Source organism: Asparagus officinalis, chromosome 9 (assembly GCF_001876935.1).
Source record: "Asparagus officinalis chromosome 9, Aspof.V1, whole genome shotgun sequence".
Taxonomy (NCBI): Eukaryota; Viridiplantae; Streptophyta; class Magnoliopsida; order Asparagales; family Asparagaceae; genus Asparagus; species Asparagus officinalis.
The window spans coordinates 10907900-10930876 of NC_033802.1; the positions used below are offsets into that span (position 1 = coordinate 10907900).

Sequence of the window (22977 nt, forward strand, 5' to 3'; positions counted from 1 at the left end):
GAGCAACTAATGTAGCAAGTGCTCCTGGAAGTTCTAAGATTTCTTCCGGAGTTGGAGTTGTCTGCCAAAGTGGAACGAGGCAATAGGAGTAGAGCTGGACTCACTCTTGAAACGCGAAGTCTTTGGACCAGTTGTCCAAACATCTGAAGGTGTAAAACCTGTGGGATATAAGTGGGTCTTCATCAGAAAAAGAAATAAACACAACGAGGTTGTGCGCTACAAAGCACGGCTTGTAGCACAAGGTTTTTCCCAAAGACCGGGAATAGACTATGAAAAAACATATTCTCCGGTTATGGATGGGAATACCTTCCGATTCCTAATAAGCCTCTCATCTCTGGAAGGCTAAGAAATGCAGCTCATGGATGTTGTGACTGCATATCTATATGGCAATATAGATAAAGATATCTATATTAAACTCCCTGAAGGATATAAAATTCCACCAGAGATAGCAGATAGACCTCGGGACGTCTATTCTGTTAGGCAGGAAAGAGAGTCAATCAGACGAAGAGCACCAAGATTCTACTATAATACGGAGAATCGAATGCTATACCACAGGGGGTACGATGGGTTGCTAGCACGTTGCTTATCAACCAAAGAAGCTGAAGATGTCCTTAGGGAGGCGCATGAAGGAGAGTGTGGCGCGCACCAACCCGGTCCCAAGCTCTATGACCGCATCAGAAGAATGGGATATTTTTGGCCTTTCATGATGAGTGATGCAATCACATACGCCCGAAAGTATTGTCTTGGCTTACAGATCGAACACCTTAAGGGTGGTATCCTGTTACACCAATCCACATATACACGGAAATTACTTAAAAATTTCCGAATGGATAAATGTCATCCTCTTAGTACACCAATGGTTGTTCGATCATTGGATGTAAAGAATGACCCCTTCCGTCCGCTGGAAGAAGGGGAGGAAATGCTAGGTCCTGAAGTACCTTACCTTAATGCCATTGGAGCACTATTATATCTGGCTAACTGTACGCATCCCGATATAGCGTTTTCAGTTAACCTACTAGCCAGATACAGTGCAGCGCCCACAAAGCGCCACTGGAATGGAGTTAAGCATCTTTTGCGCTACCTCCAAGGGTCTATAGACCTGGGATTATATTTCCCGAAGGGTGGGTCTCCCACCTTAATTGGTTATTTAGATGCAGGTTACAGGTCTGATCCCTACACCGAGAAATCACAAACCGGATTTGTATTTACATTCGGTGGTACGGCCATCTCCTGGAGGTCTGTCAAGCAAACCACTGTAGCAATCTCATCCAACCATTCCGAACTCCTCGCGATCCATGAAACCAGCAAAGAATGTGTTTGGCTTCGTTCTGTCATTCAACACATCTTAGTATCTACCGGCCTGAAGACTGGTGACCTTGAGCCAACTACTATATTTGAAGACAATGCAGCCTGCGTTGCTCAACTTCAGTCTGGCTTCATCAAGGGTGACAAGACGAAGCATATATCTCCCAGGTTTTTCTGGACGCACGATCTTCAAGAAGAGGAGCAAGTTAAAGTACAACAGATCCAATCATGTAATAATTTAGCTGACTTGTTCACTAAGGCTCTGCCTAGATGTACTTTTGTAAAACTTGTAAAAGGAATAGGGATGAGACATCTGAAAGACCTACAAGCCTGAAGCTTGTATGGTTCAGGGGGAGTAACCTATGAGTTGTACTCTTTTTCCTTAGGCTGATGGTTTTTTCCCACTGGGTTTTCCACAGCTAAGGTTTTAACGAGGCAAACAAGTTTACTTTGGATCCAGAAGTATCCATCCCATTAGCTTTACGAACCCTGAAGTGTTCATAAGCTAAACCCAAGGTAATGGATGGATAAGGGGGAGTATTATGAGATGAGAGAGGCCTTTGGCCTCCCCCCTCATTATCTCTCCATTCACACCCCATTATGGTGGTGTAACACCCCACTAAGTGGGGGTGACTCTTGGGTACTCAACCTATTCACATTGACTAGTATAAATATATATCATATGCCTTTGGCCTAGGTATGGGTTTCAAACAGTCAATATCTTATAATCTAACCAAAAATTATTTAATAGTAAAGAACATTCTTATAAGCAATTATTAATCAATAATAATAAGTTTAAAATACATAAATAGTATTTATATCTCAAAATGCATAAATATATATTTTATGATTATAAAAATTTATCTCACGTTATTTTATCAAAGTATCCCACTTCACAAAATTGTTTCTATTTATCCCACTAGCGAAAAATTATCCCACTTTAACAATTATCACATTTTGCATTAAAATGTCTCAATTGACTAACGCCTCGTGAGGAAACCCTTTTCTGTTACCTTTGGAATTTTTCGCATGTTGAATAGAGATCCAATTTAGAATGAAAGATTGATTGATTTCAAGATCTCAATTTAAATAACATCCCCATCATTTATATCTTTAGTAGCATCAAGTAATTTATTAACAATTACTAATTTATCCTTCTAAAAGTAACAACTGAAAGAGGCTTAAGCCTGTTTAAATTGAGGGGAAGAAAGGGAAGATAATTCATGAAAGAATATCTCATGTACAATTTTTTTAATGAGCAATTTAGGGGAAAAAAAAGAAAACCTTTTTGTAGCAGTCATAGGTACGTGATAACTGATCCGCGATTAAGCAAGATTCATGTAAGATAATCCTAAAGTTAGTCAAATATATCTACAAGCAACTAATTATATTAGTATTTCACCATTCAATGTCAAATATTTAGTATGAAGATAATCAAATTTCCTTAAAGTTTGCTGTGATTTTTGCATAAAACATGCCCAGCCTGTATCCTTCCTTACTGAAAGAAAATAGCTAGATTAGCGTGTGAACAAACTTTAAAGACATTACTTACGATGATAAATGTTTTCTAATCACTGCAGTTTAAATAAGCTAAGATTTTGTTCTTTTTCGCTTTTCTCAAGTTGAGAAATATAAATTTCTCGCTATGGTAACTCTTTTTACTCTCTTTTTTTTTGTCTCAAGCAAAATCTTTCATTTTGTTCTACCATGCATCAACAAATTTCTTCTCTTTCTTATTGATGGCTCTTACTTAACCTCATGGTATGGCATATTCATTCTCACCCATACTTCTCTGACAAAGAATATTCAAGGATATTCCAAACGTTTAAATTCTTTGTAAGTAATTAAAACTCTAAAGTTACCAATATCAAATATCTTTTCTGAAATAACATTTTTAGACGAGTCTTTTTGAATAGGGTTAATTGCGAATAAACCTCCTGAACGATAACCCAACTGTGGATCCCCTCCATATAGTTTTATTGGTGTAGAAGACCCCCTGTACTATTTGGCCAAGTGTAGATAAACAATAGATTTCAAACAAACTTACAATTGTAAGTTCAAAACTAGCTGAAAGCTACGAGATTATAGCTGAAAGTTGTTAAGCTAGCTGAAAGCTGTTAGCTGTGTAGCTAGCTGATTGACTAGAGCTGTTTGGCAAAAGTAGTTGTACAACTAGCTTAAATTTGTTAAATAACTAAAAAAGACATGCAATATTATTGATATAAAATTAGAATTATTAGGGGCAAAAACGGAAGAAAAAAAATTGGCAGCTCCTTCCCAAAGACAAACGCTACTTGAGATAGCTTTCCAAAAGCTACTTGCAAAAGACATAATCTCCAAAATAATCTCCTCCTATTTTTGGTCACCAAACAGCTCTACTAGCTTATTAACCAAGTCAATAAGACACAAGCTCTTAGATAAGACACTTTTTTGGTTGCAAAACAGTGCCTAAGTATTTTAAAGAACGGTTTTTCTATCGAGTGCTCTTGGGCACCCGATAAGAAAAACAAATGTCATTAATTATGCCTCCTTCCAAAGTACTAATTAATGTAGTAATTAATTATTCCTCTACTAATTAATCATTCCTCTTCAAAGAAATAACTCCCCATCGATTGATGTACCATAATTTTTTCCCAGGGTTTTTTTTCCCGGGTTTATCTTCTACCAAATTACTATAAATCTACCAGATTATTATCCATTGAAGAGGAGGCTTGCTATCTATTTTATTTTTTATATATTTGTTACTTTTAATTTATATTTCTCGTTTTTTTATGTAATAGATGGATGAAGCTTCAATTGCAAGTGGTTCTAATAGAGGTATTGTCACAAAGTTCTTTGATTTGAATGAATTACCAGAGAATGGTGATTGTGAGTTACATCAAGTTGAGCAATTAGATTTAGAAGATGAAAGTAGAGAACATATCATGAATATTTTCTTTGAGCCTTTTGTTGGTCAATGTTTTTTAAGTGAAGAGGAGGCTTTTGTTTACTACAAGGGATATGCAAAAGCTCTTCGGAAAGGTAAATTTGATAAGAATAAAGATGGAGAAATAAGTAGGCGTGATTTCTTTTGCTCATGTGCGGGGAAACCCCCATTGAAAATAATAGACCCATCAAAGCCTCTCATGTGCGGGGAAACCCCATTGAAAATAATAGACCCATCAAAGCAACAACGAGATAAAATTTCCGTAAAATGTGAGTGTAAGGCTCACATGCGTATTACTTTAAAAAGGCTTTTTGATAGATTTCCTCAAGAATGGCATGTGACGGAGTTCGTAGCTAACCACAATCACGAGTTATTGTCACCCGAGGAAGTACGCTTTTTCCATCTTATCGCACCATCACCGAAGAAGATAAGGAGAGAATACTTTTACTAAGAGAAGGAGGTCTTTCGGTTAGACAAATTATGCGTGTGATGGAGCTTGAGAAAAATGTTAAACATGGATATCTTTCATTTCTGCCTAAAGATGTTCATAACTTTTTAAGTAGGGTCACTAGGAATAATGTTGATAATGATGCGATGAAACTTTTGCATTATTGTTACATGGCAAAAGAAGAGAATCCTACTTTTCAGTACAATTACACACTTGATGAGGACCAAAGATTGGAGCATATTTTCTTGTCACCAACACATTGTTTTGATTGGTATCAGAGATTTGGAGATGTCATTGCATTTGACACTACTTATAGAGTGAATTCATATGACAAGCCTTTTGGTATTTTTGTGGGTATCGATAATCATGGGAACACTCTTCTATTTGGTTGTGCTCTTCTTCGGAATGACACGAGGAATGCCTTTTCATGGTTGATGAATGTAACTTCATGCATTATTTTATATTGTTGAGTCATTGTCTCTTTTTAGCATAATATATTTTACTATTGTTTTATTTTAATAAAAATTATTTTCAGACTTTTATATCATTGATGCAAATAACTCCCAAGATAATATTGACTGATCAAGACCCGTGGATGGTCGAAGCTATATCAATTGAGATGCCTTTAACCAAACATGCCTTTTATATATGGCACATTACCTCCAAATTTAGTAGTTGCTTTATCGGACTTTTAAGAAATTTATATTCAGGTTGGTGTACTAATTTTTATAAATTATATAAGTTGGAGACTCCTATTGAGTTTGAACAACAATGGCATCAATTTTTATAAATTATATAAGTTGGAGACTCCTATTGAGTTTGAACAACAATGGCATCAAGTGATGGAGAAGTATGGAATGCATATGAACAAACATTGAGTTTGAACAACAATGGCATCAAGTGATGGAGAAGTATGGAATGCATATGAACAAACATGTGCAATGCTTGTACGAGATGAGGCACTTTTGGGTACCCGCTTATCTTCGTGATTATTTCTTTGGAGGAATGACAACAAGTGGAAGATCAGAAAGTATCAATGCTTTTATCAAGCGGTTCATAGGTCCATGTACATGTTTGAGCCAATACGTAAAACAGGTAAGTATTTCAAATTCATTCTTTATAAATTATTTAGTTTGCATATCCTTGTTTTTCAAATTTGTTATTTATTTTATAATTTACTTATAGGTTGATCTTGCTATTGAAGATATTGTGCAAAAGCAAACACATAGCACCATGTTGAACACACATAGAAGATCTTGTTTGAAAAGTATGTCCCCATTGGAAGTTCAAGCTCATAGTGTATTGACACCATTTTCCTTTAAAAAGTTTCAAGAGGAGTTTGAGAGGGCAACTCAGTACATTGTGATTGTGTATTGTGCAAATGATTTCATGGTACAATATTATAAAAACACACAAAGCTGACAGCATAGGGTATTTTGGGATGAGAAAAAGACTCATTGTATTTGTAGGAATTATGAGTTTTGGGGTATTTCCTGTCGTCATATCTTGAGTGTTTTTCTTCATAAAGATTGTTTTCAAATTCCTCAAGCATATTTTCCATTAAGATGGCGTCATGAGGCATCAAAGAGTATGTGAGTTAATGTTGGGGAATCCGAAACAATCAAATCGGTTCCTTGCCCTTTCGGACATTGTGTTGAATGTAGGAAAGTAGGAAATTCACCACAAATAAAAATCAAAACTTGTAAAGAAGATAAAAGAGACGAACACACAGATTTAACAAGGTTCGACAACATGCCTACGTCCTCGGGAGCCACACCATACAATTTCTTTATTAATTGAAGAAGAATTACAAGCTCTCAAACTAGGGTTTTATCTTTCTGAGATTCTCTCTTTTCTGCGGTCAAAAACTATTTTTTCGTGCTCTTTCAAACCCTAAAACGTTTGGGTATTTATATCAAACTCAGCCCAAACAAAATTCCTAAACAGTTTAGGAAACTGTCAAACAGCGTCACGGTCGACCGCCAAGTTTCCGCGGTCGACCGTAAAAATCGACAGAGCCTAGAAAAGTTACAGGGTTTGGCGCGGTCGACCGCCAAGCCAGGCGCGGTCAACCGTGATCAAAAGACAAAAACTAAAATCCTACAGGGTTTGTGCGGTCGACCATCACGGTCGATCGCGATCAGCTCCAGACTCTCCTGAGCTCCTGTGCACGTTCGCGGTCGACCGCCGCAAACTCGCGGTCGACCGTGGATCAGTCTGGCAGTTTTCTTCCTCATTCTGATTCCAGCTTCGGCTTTGACTTTGGGTCTATACTTTAGACTAACAATCTCTTACTAGGAGACCAAAGTGCCTTCAGTGAGTTCACCCGAACTCTTCCCTTCTTCACATGTATTTTCTCCTCCCCCGAATTTTTTTTCTCCAATCAACAATATCCCAGCGATCTCGCCGTTCCTCGTAGTGTGGCTCTGCCTTTGTCTTCTACTCGTGAAAGCCAATTAAAGTTACGCACAACTCCAGTTTCTCTATGGTGACTGCCTTCGTCAACATATCCGCCGGATTTTAACTCCCCAAAATCTTCATCAAATGTAACTTTCCGTCTTCAACTAGCGAGCGTATAAAATGGTATTTGACATCGATGTGCTTCATTCTGACATGATATACTGGATTCTTGGCAAGATGTATAGCGCTCTGACTGTCACAATAAAGAACCCCTCTTCCTTGCTTCAAATCCAACTCTTCCAAGCATCCGTTCAACCAAATCATTTCCTTGCTTGCTTCGGTCACCGCGACATACTCAGCCCCGATTGTAGACAAAGTCACAATCTTCTACAGACGTGAGACCCAGCTCACTGCTGTCGACGCTAAGGTATAAACATACCCCGTAGTGCTTCGCCTCGTATCATGATCATCGGTGAAGTCCACATCCACGTATCCCTGCAGCACTAACTCCTTTCTCCTGAAACATAGTGGTTTGTTAGTTGTTCCCATCAAGTACCGCATTATCCACTTCACGGCCTCCCAATGCTGCTTCCCTGGATTGCTAGCAAACCTGCTCACAACTCCCACTGTATGGGTGATGTCCGGCCTTGTGCAAACCATCGCGTACATGAGACTCCCAATGGCCAAAGAATATGGTACCCTGCTCGTATGTTCTCTATCTGCATCTGTCTTAGGCAATTGCTCTTCAGATAACTTGAACTGACTTCCAAGGGGCGTGCTAACAACCTTAGCATTCTGCATATTGAACCTCTGAAGTACATTCTCGATATGTTCAGCTTGGCTCAACCTCAATGTCCCTTCAGCTTCATTCCTACTGATTCGCATCTCTAGAATCTGCTTCCCTGCACCCAGATCCTTCATTGCAAACTCCTTTGCTAGCTGCTTCTTCAGACTGTTTATATTTTCTAAACACAGTCCTGCTACCAACATGTCATCAACATATAATAACAAGATAATGAAGCTGGACTCGAATCTTTTAAAATAACAGTAATGATCCGAATTGCATCTTCTGTAGCCATTGTTTTGCATGAAGTTGTCAAATTTCTTGTACCACTATCTCAGAGCCTGTTTCAAACCATATAAGCTCTTCTTGAGATTGCACACAATCTCTTCCTTTCCTTCTACAATGAAGCCAACATGCTACTTCATGTATATTTCTTCATCCAAGTCACCATGAAGAAATACAGTCTTCACATCTAACTGCTCAAGAAAGAGGTCTTCTGTAACTACCAAACTCAATACCACTCTAATGGTTGTGAGCTTCACAACATGGAAAAATATCTCCGTGTAGTCCACTCTTTCCCGCTGTTGAAACCCCTTCACTACTAATCTGGCATTGAATCTCTTGCTTCCATCACTCTCTTGTTTAACCTAATAGACCCATTTGTTATGTAAGGCCTTCTTCTGTGCAAGTAGCTGGGCTAACTCTCATGTCTCATTAGTGAGTAGAGAATCCATCTCCTCCTGCATCGCATGCTCCCACTGCTGAGACTTACTTGCATTTCCTCTTCATAGCACTCTGGCTCACCACTGTCTATCAACAATAAGTAGTCAAGAGATGAAAGATATCTGGGATTTGGTTTGGGTACCATGGATGACCTCCTCAGCTCTACGCCCTGGGTAGTTTCTTCTGCACCTGGAACCTCCTCCGTTTTATGATCAGAACAAACATCATCACTCCTATCTGAAAGTTTCTCTATATCCATGTACCCGGATCCACCTGCATCTGAAGTGCTGCTCCTACTGCTTTGGCTATCCTTGGCATTTTCTCTGTTCTTGTACATCACCTCTTCATTAAATATCACGTCCCTGTTTCTGATGATCTTCCTATTCTTCTCATCCCAAAGACGATACCCAAACTCATCAATATCGTATCCAATGAATGTGCACTTCTATGACTTAGCTTCTAGCTTGTCTCTCTGACATGGTCACTGATATGAACATAAGCCACGTAACCAAATACCCGTAAGTGTGAGAGATTTATCTTCTTTCCATTCCAAACCTCCTCTGGAATCCCAAAATCCAATGGAACTGATGGCCTTGTTTAGTAAGGTAAGCTGCTGTATGCACCGCATCCGTCTAAAATATCTTAGGCAGACCTACATGTAATCGCATGCTCCTAGCATGCTCCGTCAAGGTCCTGTTCAACCTCTCTGCAATGTCATTCTATTGCGGCGTTCCTGGAATAGTCCTCTCTAAACGAATGTCATCCGTAGCACAGAACCTCTTAAACTCCTCCAGCTCATATTCTCCACCATTGTCTGGTCTCAGACACTTCACCTTCAGATCTGTCTCGTTCTCCACCATGGCCTTCCACTTCTTGAAGACTCCAAACACCTCTGACTTGTGCTTCATGAAGTATATCCACACATTTCTCGAGTGATCATCGATAAATGTGACATAATATCTCGAACCGCCAAAAGAAGACACACTGGCTGGACCCCATACATCTGTATGAATCAACTCTAGCTTCTGAGCCTTAGGTGATCTTCCACCTTTCTGGAAACTAACCCTCTTTTGCTTCCCAAAGATGCAATCTTCACAAACCCCGACTTCCATGGCGTTGATCCCGGTTAGCTTTCCCTGTAAATGTAAGATCTCCATCCCCTTCTCGCTCATGTGCCCTAGCCTATTGTGTCACAGATCTGTACTCTCTTTGCCAGCTGCAATTGCGAGGGTGTTACTCACATATAAGGTAAGGTAGAGAGTTCCTAGTTTGTTACCTCGAGCAACAACCATCGTACCGTTGGAGATTCTCCACGAATCCCCTGTGAATATCGAAACATAGCCTTCTTCTCCAAGCTGTCCCACCAAAACAAGATTCCTCTTCAGCTTTGGTACGTGTCTCACGTTCTTTAAGGTCCACTTAGAGCCCTTCATCTGAATATGCACTTCGCCCTTTCCAACAATATTACATGGCTCGTTATTTCCCAAATACACTTTTTCAAAGTCACCTGCTACATAATTCTGAAAGAGTTTCATGCTAGCAGTGATGTGGAAAGAGGCTCCTGAGTCGATGACCCAAGAATCCGAGTCACTATCCATAGTAAGGATCAAGGCATCCTGCACGATATGAGCCTCCTACTCACCCGCATCCTTCTTTGGACTCTTGCAGACTGAAGACATATGACCCTCCTGACCGCAGTTCCAACACTTCCCTTTAATAGGTCTAACCTTCGAGTTCGACCTCTTCTTCACTGATTTCGACCGATTCCTATTCTGGTTTCCTTTCTTCTGGCTTCTGCCTCTCTGTTCGAAGTTTAGGGCTGAACCTGAACCTTCTGATTCGGACGATTTCCTTCTAACCTCCTCGGATAGAATCATGCTAACAATCTCACTCAGCTTCAACTTCTCATTCCCCGTCGAATTACTGATTGCCGTCACACAACCTGCCCAACTATCCGACAACTGCGATAGAATCAATAGGGCTTGCACTTCGTCATCAAACGTGATGTCTACGGAGATGAGTTGATCAACAATCATGTTGAACTCGCTGAGGTGCATCGTGAAGGACCGTCCTTCTGCCATCTTGAGGTTGAAAAGAGTTTTGACAAGATGCACCTTGTTTGATGTTGATGGTTGCTCGTACATCTTCGCGAGCGCTTCCATAAGCCTCATCGTCGTCTTCTCCTTTAATATGTTGTGAGCTACTGATTTGGCGAGCGACAAGCGGATTTGCCCTAGAGCCTTCTTATCCAATATCTCTCAATCACCATCTGACTCCTCTTTCTTCTGTCCCTTCTCATTGCCCATCAACGGGCGATACAAGTCCTTCTGGGACAGATAATCCTCCATCTGCGACTTCCAGTAGGCGAAGTCTGAACCGTCAAACTTCTCGATCTTTGATTTGATTTCCTCTGTCATGGCTTTCACACAAATTGCTGAACGAAGCTCTGATACCAATTGTTGGGGAATCCGAAACAATCAAATCGGATCATTGCCCTTTCGGACCTTGTGTTGAAAGTAGGAAAGTAGGAAATTCACCACAAATAAAAATTAAAACTTGTAAAGAAGATAAAGGAGACGAACACACAGATTTAACGAGGTTTGGCAACGTACCTACGTCCTCAGGAGCCACACCACACAATTCCTTTATTAATTGAAGAAGAATTACAAGCTCTCAAACTAGGGTTTTATCTCTCTGAGATTCTCTCTCTTTTCTGCAGTCAAAAACTCTCTTTTTTCGTGCTCTTTCAAACCCTAAAACGTTTGGGTATTTATATCAAACTCAGCCCAAACAGAATTCCTAAACATTTTAGGAAACTGTCAAACAACGTCGCGGTCAACCGCCAAGTTCCCGCGGTCGACCGTGAAAATCGACAGAGCCTAGAAAAGTTATAGGGTTTGACGCGGTCGACCGCCAAGCCAGGTGCGGTCGACTGTGATCAAAAGACAGAAACAAAAATCCTACAGGGTTTGTGCGGTCGACCGTCACGGTCGACCGCGATCAGCTCCAGACTCTCCTGAGCTCCTATGCACGTTCGCGATCGACCGTGGATCAGTCTGGCAATTTTTTTCCTCGTTCTGATTCCAGCTCCAGCTTCGATTTTGGGTCTACACTTTAGACTAACAGTTAAAGCATTACTTGATGACATTAATAGTAGCAATGATTATATAGATGTGGCCCATGTTGGTTATCCTCCGCTTTCGAAAACAAAAGGACGTCCCAAGCAGAAACACATGAAGAGTGGAAAGGAGTTGAGAAAGCAAGTGAAGACTTGTAGATTGTGTGGAAATGCAGGTCACAATTATGCTACTTGTTCGCAAAAGGAAAATGTGGAGTATGGTGAATTATCAACCAACAAGCGAATGAGAAATTGCACATCAAATTTGAATCCAATTTTATCAGCAAAATATTAATCAACATAAGCAAAATAATTTTTAACTTTTTGGTATTGATCGATCCTACATGAAGGTGAAAGTATTTGTCATGATGATGGTGATTTAGAACATTGTATTTCTTTTTGGTGGTTGTTAAGGCAAATTTTGTGATATATTTGATAATACTTTGATTAAGCTTTTTTAATTTATTATATATATAGGCCTAAAATCACATCATTCCCTAAATTTTTTTTGCGATCCGCTCCGTTAAACTTGATTTACACGTTCTTAAACCTAAACACACCAATTTTGAGATGAACCCGTCGTGTTTTGACCCTTCATCCACTCGCCGCAATTTTAACGGTTTCGAATGAATAGAGTTTTTTGGACGACTCAACGAATAGTCAAAACACGACGGGTTCACCCCAAAATTGGTGTGTTTGAGTTTAAGAACGTGTAGATAAGGTTCAACGGAGCGGATCATAAAAAATTATTAGGGAATGATATGATTTTAGGCCGCGTTCTTATGTGAGAGCCTAGGAATGATCATAAAAAAATATATATATATGCATTCACTTACGTCATCAAGTTGAGCAATTTATATTTCTCATTATATATTTTCTTTGAGCCTTTGTGGCACGTCAGTCATCAAGTTGAGCAATTTATATTTCTCATTATATATTTTCTTTGAGCCATTGTGGCACGTCAATCGGTGGGGAGTTATTTCATTGAAGAGGGATAATTAATTAGTAAAGGGATAATTAATTACTATATTAATTAGTACTTTAGAAAGAAGCATAATTAATAACATTTGTTTTTCTTATCAGGTGCCTTAGGGCACTCGATAAAAAAACCGATTAGGCTCTCAAAGACTTTAAAAAACTACTGATGTTCCTGAAACATTGGCTACAGTCATTAGTAGGCTCTCAAAGACTTAAAAAACATAAGGTATGGATATAAACGCTAAAAGACGTGATTAGTTCAAAGTAAATTGAATCTCTGCACAAATGAACAGGATTATGAGATAACTAGCATTGTTGCAGAATAAAAGTCACGTTTATAATTAAACGAGCACACAAAAGTTCTTCCGTACACATCGTGGAGTCAAGGCACAATATTATTTGATGATAATGACAATAATTGAATGCTTGCAACAGTAGCAGGAAATAATCATTTCACATTTCGAAATAACGACCATGATAAGTGTTATACCATAAAATATTTTATAAATGTCATGTCAATTAGGGGTGGTAAACGATCGAATCAAATCGAATACTAAGATGTTCATATTTGTATTTTTTTTACAATTATCGAATTTGAATGCGGACTCTAATATTCATATATGAAGTTTTTCGAATTCGAACTCAAATATTTGATATTTGATAAATATTCAATAAATATTCAAGAATACTTATCGAATATCAAAGTATATTTATTCCGCTAGAGAATTTAATTTTCAAATAGTATTTAAATTCATAAATAAAAATTATTCCTTGTGGAATTTCATGATTATGTAAATTGATAAAAATAGAATAAAAATAAAAAAATAAACTTTTTTTGTGGGATTGATCATCAACTCAATAATTTCTCTCTCAAATAAAATAATTGTCATTGTTTCCTTCAATCCAGACTGAGGCCACGTGATCTACTATTTGTGAGTTATAAACACATTGATTTAGTACAATAACTCTATTTGTTAGTATCTTGAAGTCTTCAAAAGCCGGGTAATCATTTAATTCGCGAATGAATTTTGCATATGAATTTACTTACATATGTCCATTAAACTTTTACTTGTGGTTTGACTCATATTCACATTAACTTTTTGTTATGATTTCACTCATATTTACGTTATCTAATATTCTCATTCAAATTTATAGCTCATTCTCCATATCATAGAAGTAAAACTGAAAGTATGAAGTATTATTTTTTTGTAAAATTAGAGCAACGAGATTATGATATATTCCGCCATGTGCTCTAAATACAAATTTAGATGACCCCAAAAAGTTGGGGTTATCTGGAAATAGATTCATAAAAATGCAAAACTTTTAAGGGTCGGCTGACATTTCCAGACAGTTTGGGGTTCATCTCAAAATGGGCCAAACTTCTTCGGGGTTCTATGAAATATAATAATAAATAGGTAACGCAACAATATTAGAAATTTAGGATGTATAAATAAGACCTGTTATCAGTATAACCATAAGTATAACATATTCAAATAATTGTTTGTTCAAAAAGAAAAGGGAAATGCAAAACACAAGCTACTTCTAGCGGACAGTGAGAATACTTTTAATCAGAAAATCTAAGCAAGTTGATCACTCCAGCATGTTGTATAAATAGGAAATTCAAAAAATTCAGAATATATTGAACACAAACTTCTACCATTCCTCGAGATCATACGGATAACATATAACATATACAATCGGTCGTTCAAATTGAAGATAAAATACAACATCCTATAGATAAGCTCATCTTACCAGGATAACGTACACTGCAACAAAATTACTCCCCATGTACACGTTTCACCAGCAACCAGCCTTCATAATTTTGCTCATTGCGCCACAATAAGTTCATCCATGAAATCAGCACCTGAGCTTTGAGGTTGCAACAAAATATCATCATCAGCAGTAAAATGGTATCTCTCTCCAATAGCCCTCAAAAGCTGATACACTTCAAACATTGTCGGCCTCTCCTTTGGGGTTGAAAGAACACAAGAAGAAGCAACTTTCATAACTTGAAGAAGTTCACTATCATACCCATGACCAATCAAGGACACATCAACAGCGTTTTGAATAAGTGAAGTATTTGAAAGATAATTGATCCACTCGACCAAACTCCCTTTAAAATTCTCCGGAGCATTCGACACGTGAGTTGGTCTTTCGCCTGTGACCAATTCAAGAAGAACAACACCAAAGCTATAAACATCGCCTTTTGGTGTGGCCACTAAAGTTCGAGCATATTCAGGTGCAACATAACCCAAATCACCAAATTCACCATTAACGAAGGTACTCAGATGAGTATCTATAGGATTCATGAGTCTTGCAAGCCCAAAATCAGATATTTTAGGATCATAGTCATCATCCAACAGAATGCACTTTGAACTAATGTTGCGATGGAGAATTCGAGGGTTGCAATTGTGATGAAGCCAAGCTAGACCTTTTGCTGCACCGATGCTGATCTTTAGTCTAATTGGCCATTCCAATTTTTTTTCTTCTGCTTCTTGAGGGTGAAGTGAATCATAGAGAGTTCCTCTGGGCATGTGTTTGTACACCAAAAGCTTCTCTTTCTTGGCAACACAAAAACCCAATAAAGGAACCAAGTTTCGATGCCTTACGCTTCCCAAAGTTGCCATCTCAGCTACAAATTGGGTCTCAGAATGCTGTGAATCTTGAAGCCTCTTGATAGCAAGGAAAGTTCTATCGGGAAGTGATGCCTTGTACATTGTTCCAGTTCTCCCAGTTCCGATGATGTTCTCTTTATTGAAATCGTTGGTTGCTGCCATGAGATCATTCAGTTTCATCTTTGAAATAGACTTCTCGAACATGGAAACCTGGTAAATATAACATTTTGTTACCATGGCTATGCAATAAATAACAAAATAAAAAGAAAATAGAAGGGTTTATGATCCTCCATGTGAGGTTCATTCAAAGAAAAGTGACAGGAAGATGAGGAAATACAACCAAAATAAATTGTTTTTCTTTAGACTGCACAGTCAATCAAAATAAATTATGTCTAGAAGCTGAGATAATCATGCTAATGATAACTTGTTATTGTATAAAATTATAAACCTCAACCCTGACCATTAACTTCTGAGTTGTGGCGTAGTGGGAGGGTACTTTCATGGTACCAGAGCAACCGAGCTTGAATCTCCCTGACATTGAAATTCTAAAGCCGATTTAAAAAAAAGGATACTTTCCAATGAGTACAGGTTTCGGCTCATGAAAGGGCCTTAAACCCACAAAGCATGTTAGAATATAAATTATAACCCTCAAGGTCTCAACCCTCACCATAACATTAGATTTCTGATGTAACCTTTGACGTTACTTATAGAATGATAGATTAATTTTTATGTTTACTTTCCTTTTCAACTGATGTATAAGCAAAAAGCCCAAGTTAACATGTTATATGGAAAGTGCAAACCACAACAAAAATACATAGAAAATAAGCTTGCCTTGACGCCTTTGAGACCCTTTAAGTTCTTTGCCCACTTGTTTTCTTCCTCCTCTTTCTTTTTCTTCTTGACCGAAATATTGCGAAGGCAAAAGAAGACAATAACTCCCACAACTAGAATCATGGCCACAGCACTACCAACAGCTGAACCTATGACAACCCCTGTATTGCTCTTACTTGGAGCTCGACATTCATCCAAAGGCTTCCCACATAGACCTGGATTATTCGCAAAATTCGCCGCCGGAAATGAATTATTTTTGAATTCGGGTATCGGGCCTGACAACAAATTATCTGCCACATTGAAATTATTCAATCGACTTAGACTAGACAATTGCCAAGGAATCATCCCTGTAAGTTGGTTACTTTGAAGATCAAGAATGTTGAGATAAGAACAATTTGACAAATTCATCGGTATGCTGCCCGAGAAGCTATTGAATGAGAGGTCGAGTGATGTCACAAAAGGTATCCTTTTAGAGATATCATCAGGTATTGGACCCGAGAACTTGTTATTAGAGAGATCGAGACCCGTTAAGCTCGTGCAATTTTCGAGACCTGAGGGGAAATGGCCTTGAAGGTTCATGTTGGAAAGCCTAATGTTTAGGACTTTGTTTTCATCGGGATGCCAACACTCTATACCGCTGAACCTGCATATGAACCCTTCGGTGCTGTTGTCAAAATTCCATGTGTATTTTAGGGTGTTATCTGGGTCTTTAATTGATTGTTGTAATGTTCTCAAACATTGAACATCGAGTTGAGAGCTATGGCATCTTCTGATTAGAATAAAGCAGAGGATGATTTGAAGTACGAAGAATTGGGCTCCAGCTTCCATGGCCGAAGAGCAAAAAGGAGAAGGATCAATATGAACCCTTCTTGAAAGTTTAAGAGGGGTTCGAACTTGGCTGAGCTTTATGTCAACCTCTCATCGTTACCTGATTCAGGATCCAAAAAGTGCCAATATTAGCTACGGAACATGAGTTATATAAAGTTTGTAACTTCAAATATGCAAGATTAGTTATGCAAGTTCTTTAATATAAAAGAAAAACATCAGACAGAAGAAGTTCTTCATTCACAGATCTGCTTAAAAACCAAGGAATAAAAAAAAGAACAGCAGGACAAACACAGATGGAGGAGAAAATAAAGCAATCAAATCTCTTCTTAGTGTCAGAAATAGTGAAATGCAATAAGACATCACTGCAGACAATCCTAACTAGTATCACTCATGAAATCAACTAAGACCAATAAATCTTCAACAAACAGTTCACAAATGTTAAGACTTCAGTTCATGACTAATAAACTGAAGTTCAACCGCCTATAAAATTGAGACTCTTTAAATTCAATTAATCCTAAACATTATCAAGAATATAGAAAGAGGTAATTCAATTCAAAACAGTAAAATGTATAGAAAGAGGTAATTCAATTCAAAACAGTAATTCAACTAAAAATAGCCACTCCAAAACATAATCACAAAGACTGGAATCCTCTTTTCTTCTACAATGAATAAGGTTTATAATTCCCATCCTCCAGAATTTTTAAATCAAATCTGAGACACAGAATGTTTCAAACATAACTAGAAACTGAAAATAGCAGCTAAAATAACAGGAACAAGACCCCCAAAACCAACCTTACAATAACCACAGAATTCAAAGGTCAACTTGTCCAAATATAAAGCATCAATTTTACAGGAAGGACAGCAAATTATCTCAGTATCCGAAGTCCAAACTTTACAACAACACATCAACAAATTACCCCACTCTCTCATGATCAAACATGTCAAATTCCAGGCTTTAGCTCAATTATCTCATTAATCTACCATAACAAACTCTATTTTAGACCAACAAGACGCCAAAGGATTGGAGAGGACTTCGAACCAATAACGCTAAAAAAAAAACAATCTTTAACTCAAAATCAGGTAGAACTGAGCTATAACTCACTTAGATTTTTCATGGTTTAGCAGAACAAGGCAGAAATGACGCAGGCCCCGAAAATAAACCCCATATTATCAGTTCCAACAGCAATTCAATAAAAGAGAACATTTTCAAAACATAACTACAAAGTCTATATATTTCCCCCTTTGATGAATAAAGTGTGTAATTCCCACCTTCAAGTCAGAACTACACAAATCGGAAATATAAGCTAAAAATAAATTAAGGAAAACAGTATCACCAAATTCAAAAAAAAAAAAAAAATCATACTGCCCACGTAAAAAGTCATCAATTTTTCAACAGGAGGAACAAGTTATCTCACAAATTAAACTTCAAATTCGACACTTGACATCAACCCATCAACAATTACTTACTCTTTCACGATCAGACATATCAAATTCCAATCTTCAGCAAAATTAACACCAACCCACCAAAACGCAAACGTATTTAAGCATGCCTAGATGACCAATAAGCTCAAGAAGCAATCTTTACCACAAAATTAAGTAGAACTGAGCCAATAACTCACCTAAAAACTCATAGTGCAGCAGAACAAGGCAAGAATGAGGCAGGCTCCCCACCAACAGAAACCCTAATTTTAGAGAGATGAGGAGGAGGAGAGAGAATGGGAACGCGGAGTTCAACACTGACCAAATGGAGGAGGAGACTTTCTCGTGCACTGAGTTTAAGTCTTCTTAATAATACACCTCAGCAATAAATTAGAAGAGAAAATTGTCCATTCATTCTAGGAAAAGATTCAAAGGCTCAAAGACAAATGTTATTCTACTCTCCACAACGAGCAGTACCATTGCTTTTATAAATAAAAAATGATACAGGCACACCCTCAGGCACATCACCGACCACACCCCCTCTTTATCTACAGTGCAGGGGACATCACATCAGATTTTTTAAAAAAATCTGATGTGATGTCCCCTGCACTGTAGATAGAGAGGGGGTGTGGTTGGTGGTGTGCCTGAGGGTGTGCCTGTAGTGCCTCCCTTTATAAATTTCTACTAGTGTGGGAAAATGTTTTTTTTAAAGACTTTTGTCATATTAGACCCCTACATCTTTCTTAATTGTAAATTAGATCCCAAATCTCATGTTTCTAAATTGGGACTTTTCAATATTGTCCCATGCATCTTTCATTTTCTGCAGTAGGCGCTCTTAACATTGAAATCGCTATTAGGTCCCTCAGATCTTAAACTATTTCGAATCTAGCCCATCATATCATCGAAATTGCTACTAGAACCCCCAATTGTTAAGTTATTTACAAATTAGTCCCTCCAATTAAGAGCATAAATAACAGTTTAAGGGATTAATTTGAAACAACTTATGAGAATTAGGGGGAAGTGATAGTCCATAACAACATATTTTATTTTATAATCCCTCCATTTTCTGCTTCTCCTCTTGATTGGATGAACTAATTTAGAAACAACTTAAGAATTCAGGACCTTATTACAATTTTGATGATTTGAGGGACTAACTTCAAAGTGGCTTAAGATTTGAGGGACCTAATAGCAATTTTAGTAATATGAGGGGCTAGTTCAAAATATAAAAGATGTAAGGGACCCACGTAGAAAAATCTTCTAAATTAGATCCCTAATCTTTAAATTATTTTAACCCCCCACCCCCCGGGCTAGGGTTTAACATTGTTTGGGAGTTTTACCAACCAAAAGAAAGGGAAAAGAAGGAAATAGAAAATAGGGTATGTGAAGCAAAAGTAAGGGAAGAGAAAATATACTATAATGTTTGATGAGAGTTTAATAAAGGGAAGTACGTGAATCATTTTTTAGTTATTGGATTCGTAACATGCTGGTGCAAAATCTTTCACCTCTATTTACAACCCAATTTGAGGGGAAATCATATATAATGAATATCTATTTTGGTGGATTTCATCACCCTCCTTCCCCTCTATTCTGCTAAAAAACTCTCAACCAAGGTGAACTTTTTCACCTCCCTCCTCTTCTTCTTCATTCACCCCATCCAAATTAGATGTAATAATAGGAACTGTTAGCGTAATTTTTTGGGACCGTTATGATATTGATGAACTAAAGTGATAAATGCAAAACTTTGAGAAGAAAATGATGATATTTTCGTTTATATTGTGGTGTTTATATACAAGACAAAGAGAAATTGCTCTACTGCTTTAACCAATGTGGGACTAAAGAGAGACTACACATATATAATATTTAACAACCCCCCTCCCCTCCTAAACTACAATTGGATCTATCAAAGGTGGTCTGCTAAGAAGAAGTAGATGTCATTGTATGGTGTGAGCCTTGGTGAAGAGGTCTGCTAGTTGGAGGCCAGTGTTCACGTAGGGAAGAATGATCATGTCAACGAGGAAGTGATGACGAGTAAAATGACAATCTATCTCGATGTATTTTGTTTGCTAATGAAAGATGGGGTTGCTAGCAATGTTAATTGTGCTCATGCTATCACAATATAGAGGAGTCGTAGTAGGAGAGGAAACTCCCATGTCAAGGAGAAGATGTTATGGCCAGACAATCTTAGCAGTGGTGGATGCCATGGCTTGATACTTGGATTCAACGCTAGAGCAGGAGACAACATCTTGTTTCTTGGACTTCCAAGAGATCAGAGAGTTGCCGATAAATATGCAGTACCCGATGGTAGATTTTTAATTTGTGACGTTGTCTACCTATCTACGTTACTATAGATACTAAGGGCGAGTGATGAGGATGCTAAGAAGAAGAGAGCTTTTACTAGAGTCTCTCGGATGTAGCGTAGTAGACGACTTAGTTTTGGAAAAACTTTACCGAGGTGGAGAATTGCTGGATAGCATGTTCCTAATATGTTTCCTAAATTGTTTTGGTAACAGGTTATTGGGATTCCAAATCTGTTTTGGTAACATGTTATTAGGATTTCTAATCTGTTTTGTTTTTTATTTTAGAATTCCTAGTATGTTTTTGGTTTTAGGATTTCTATATATATGGAACGATTGGAAGAGAGAATTGAGCAGCGCATGGGATATTTGGAGCACAGAAATGAGATATTTTCTGAGCTATTGGTTAGGGTTTTATTTGGAGAGAATTAGAGATTTGTTGGTGAGATTAATTAGTGAGTTCGAGTGATTTGTAATCTCAGTTTGTACTCTTCTTTTCTATTAGTGAAAACCCGATCCCCTTCTTGCCTCGTAGACGTATGCAACTTGTCGAACCACGTTAAAATTGATTGTTTGTGTTTGTGCCGTTATTTTGCATTGTTTGGCATTCTCTCGGCGTTTGTTTGATTTGGTCTCTCGAAGCATTTCTTTTAAGGGCCCGTTTGGTTGGTTTCCTAAAAATCAAGAAAAGGAAATCGGTACAAGGAAATCAATAAAATAATATTTTAACCATTTCCATCCCTAAAACTCACCCACAACATCTAATAAAATATTATTTTTATCTTCCAACTCATCTCATTTCATCTCCTTTCTTACATTTAAAAATAAACCAAACACAAGAAATGTGTCACATCATCCAACTCATCACAACTCATCTTATCCCATTTTTAAAAATCACACACATCATCCAATAATATTGTAACAACTCATCTCATCTCATTAAACATTCATTTCCATCCATTTCCTCAAAAAAAACAAGAAATTGGTTTCCTTAAGTACGTGTCACATCATCCAATAATATACCTCCAACTCATCTCATCTCATCTATTTTCCTATTTTTAAAAACGAACCAAACATAAACAACCTCAAAACATCATCCAATAATATACCTCCAATTCATTTCCTTATTTTTTTAACCAACCAAACAACCTCAAAACAATTTTTTTTTAAAATCACTCACATCATCCAATAATAAGTTGACAACTCATCTCATCTTATCTCCTATTCTACAATTTCTTTCTTTTTTAAACCAACCAAACAACCTCAAAACAAATATTATAGGAAATAGGTTTCCTATTCTTTGATTTCCCAAAAAAAATGGCCAAACGAACAGCCCCTAAAAGTAAATCTCAGTCTAAAAGACTGCCTTCTTTTTAGTAATATAGTCAAGAAGTTTGTCGTGAAAGATGTTTTTACCGTAGATTATTTTAGTGGGGAGTGGGGAGGGGAATCCAACAAGTTGGTCGTCAAGGTTGGTATTATCGATTATGATTATTTTCGTTGGTTTAATTATGATTGCTGAGACTTTCTTGTTAAATTATTTGTTTCTACGATATTTACCATCTTATATGTTACGTTAAGATAAAATTTCTTGTCAGCAAATTATTGATTCTTTTCAACTAACTTTTCAGAGATAAGAAGGCGTTATAACTCCTAATTTTACAACAAACTTTGCTAGGATACAATAAAAGTGTTTTTTCTTGCGAGATGGGATGCCATTCGAGTTTTTAATATAGAGAAACTATGTTTTTAACTAAGAAAAAACCCAGCCATAGGAAAATTTGACTCATGATCCTCTAGAAAAATTTAGAATGACACTACACAAACTGAGTTTACATTGTTTGGTTCGCCAGAGAATTGCAATTATAATTGTAGCCATAGTTTAACTGAATGTAGTTGAAATCACAACTATGATAATTATAAGAGTAGCCATAATTTTATTGTACTAGGTTTTAGCCACGTGCAATGCACGTGGTTAAATACCATAATTAAGTATTTTTAGATTATTTTCTAACTAAAATTTGTTTCTCAGTTCCACTTTAATAGCTTATGCTCACTTTTATTTCTAAACTTTAATATTGCGATTATTTATTTTCTTTGACGTTTGTTTAAATGGGCTACACCCAATTTAAATTCTAAACTTTAATATTGCGATTATTTATTTTCTTTGACGTTTGTTTAAATGGGCTACACCCAATTTAAATTTTCATGTTGATATTTGAATTGATAGAACGTTTGTTTAAATGGGCTACACCCAATTTAAATTTTCATGTTGATATTTGAATTGATAGAAAATAAATACAATTTG

The 22977-nt window shown here is 37.4% G+C and overlaps 1 protein-coding gene and 1 pseudogene across 1 annotated transcript; one reads left to right on the top strand and one right to left on the bottom strand.

The window, feature by feature from the left end:
- On the top strand, positions 857-11999 carry LOC109823189 (annotated as a pseudogene).
- Positions 14302-18798, bottom strand: LOC109823890 (probably inactive leucine-rich repeat receptor-like protein kinase At5g48380). Its single transcript, XM_020390320.1, has 3 exons — positions 18576-18798; positions 16129-17056; positions 14302-15507 (listed from the first exon to the last, which is right to left on the bottom strand). The coding sequence occupies exons 2-3, from the start codon at positions 16954-16956 to the stop codon at positions 14509-14511; spliced, it is 1827 nt and encodes a 608-aa protein (XP_020245909.1). The 5' UTR covers positions 16957-17056; positions 18576-18798; the 3' UTR covers positions 14302-14508.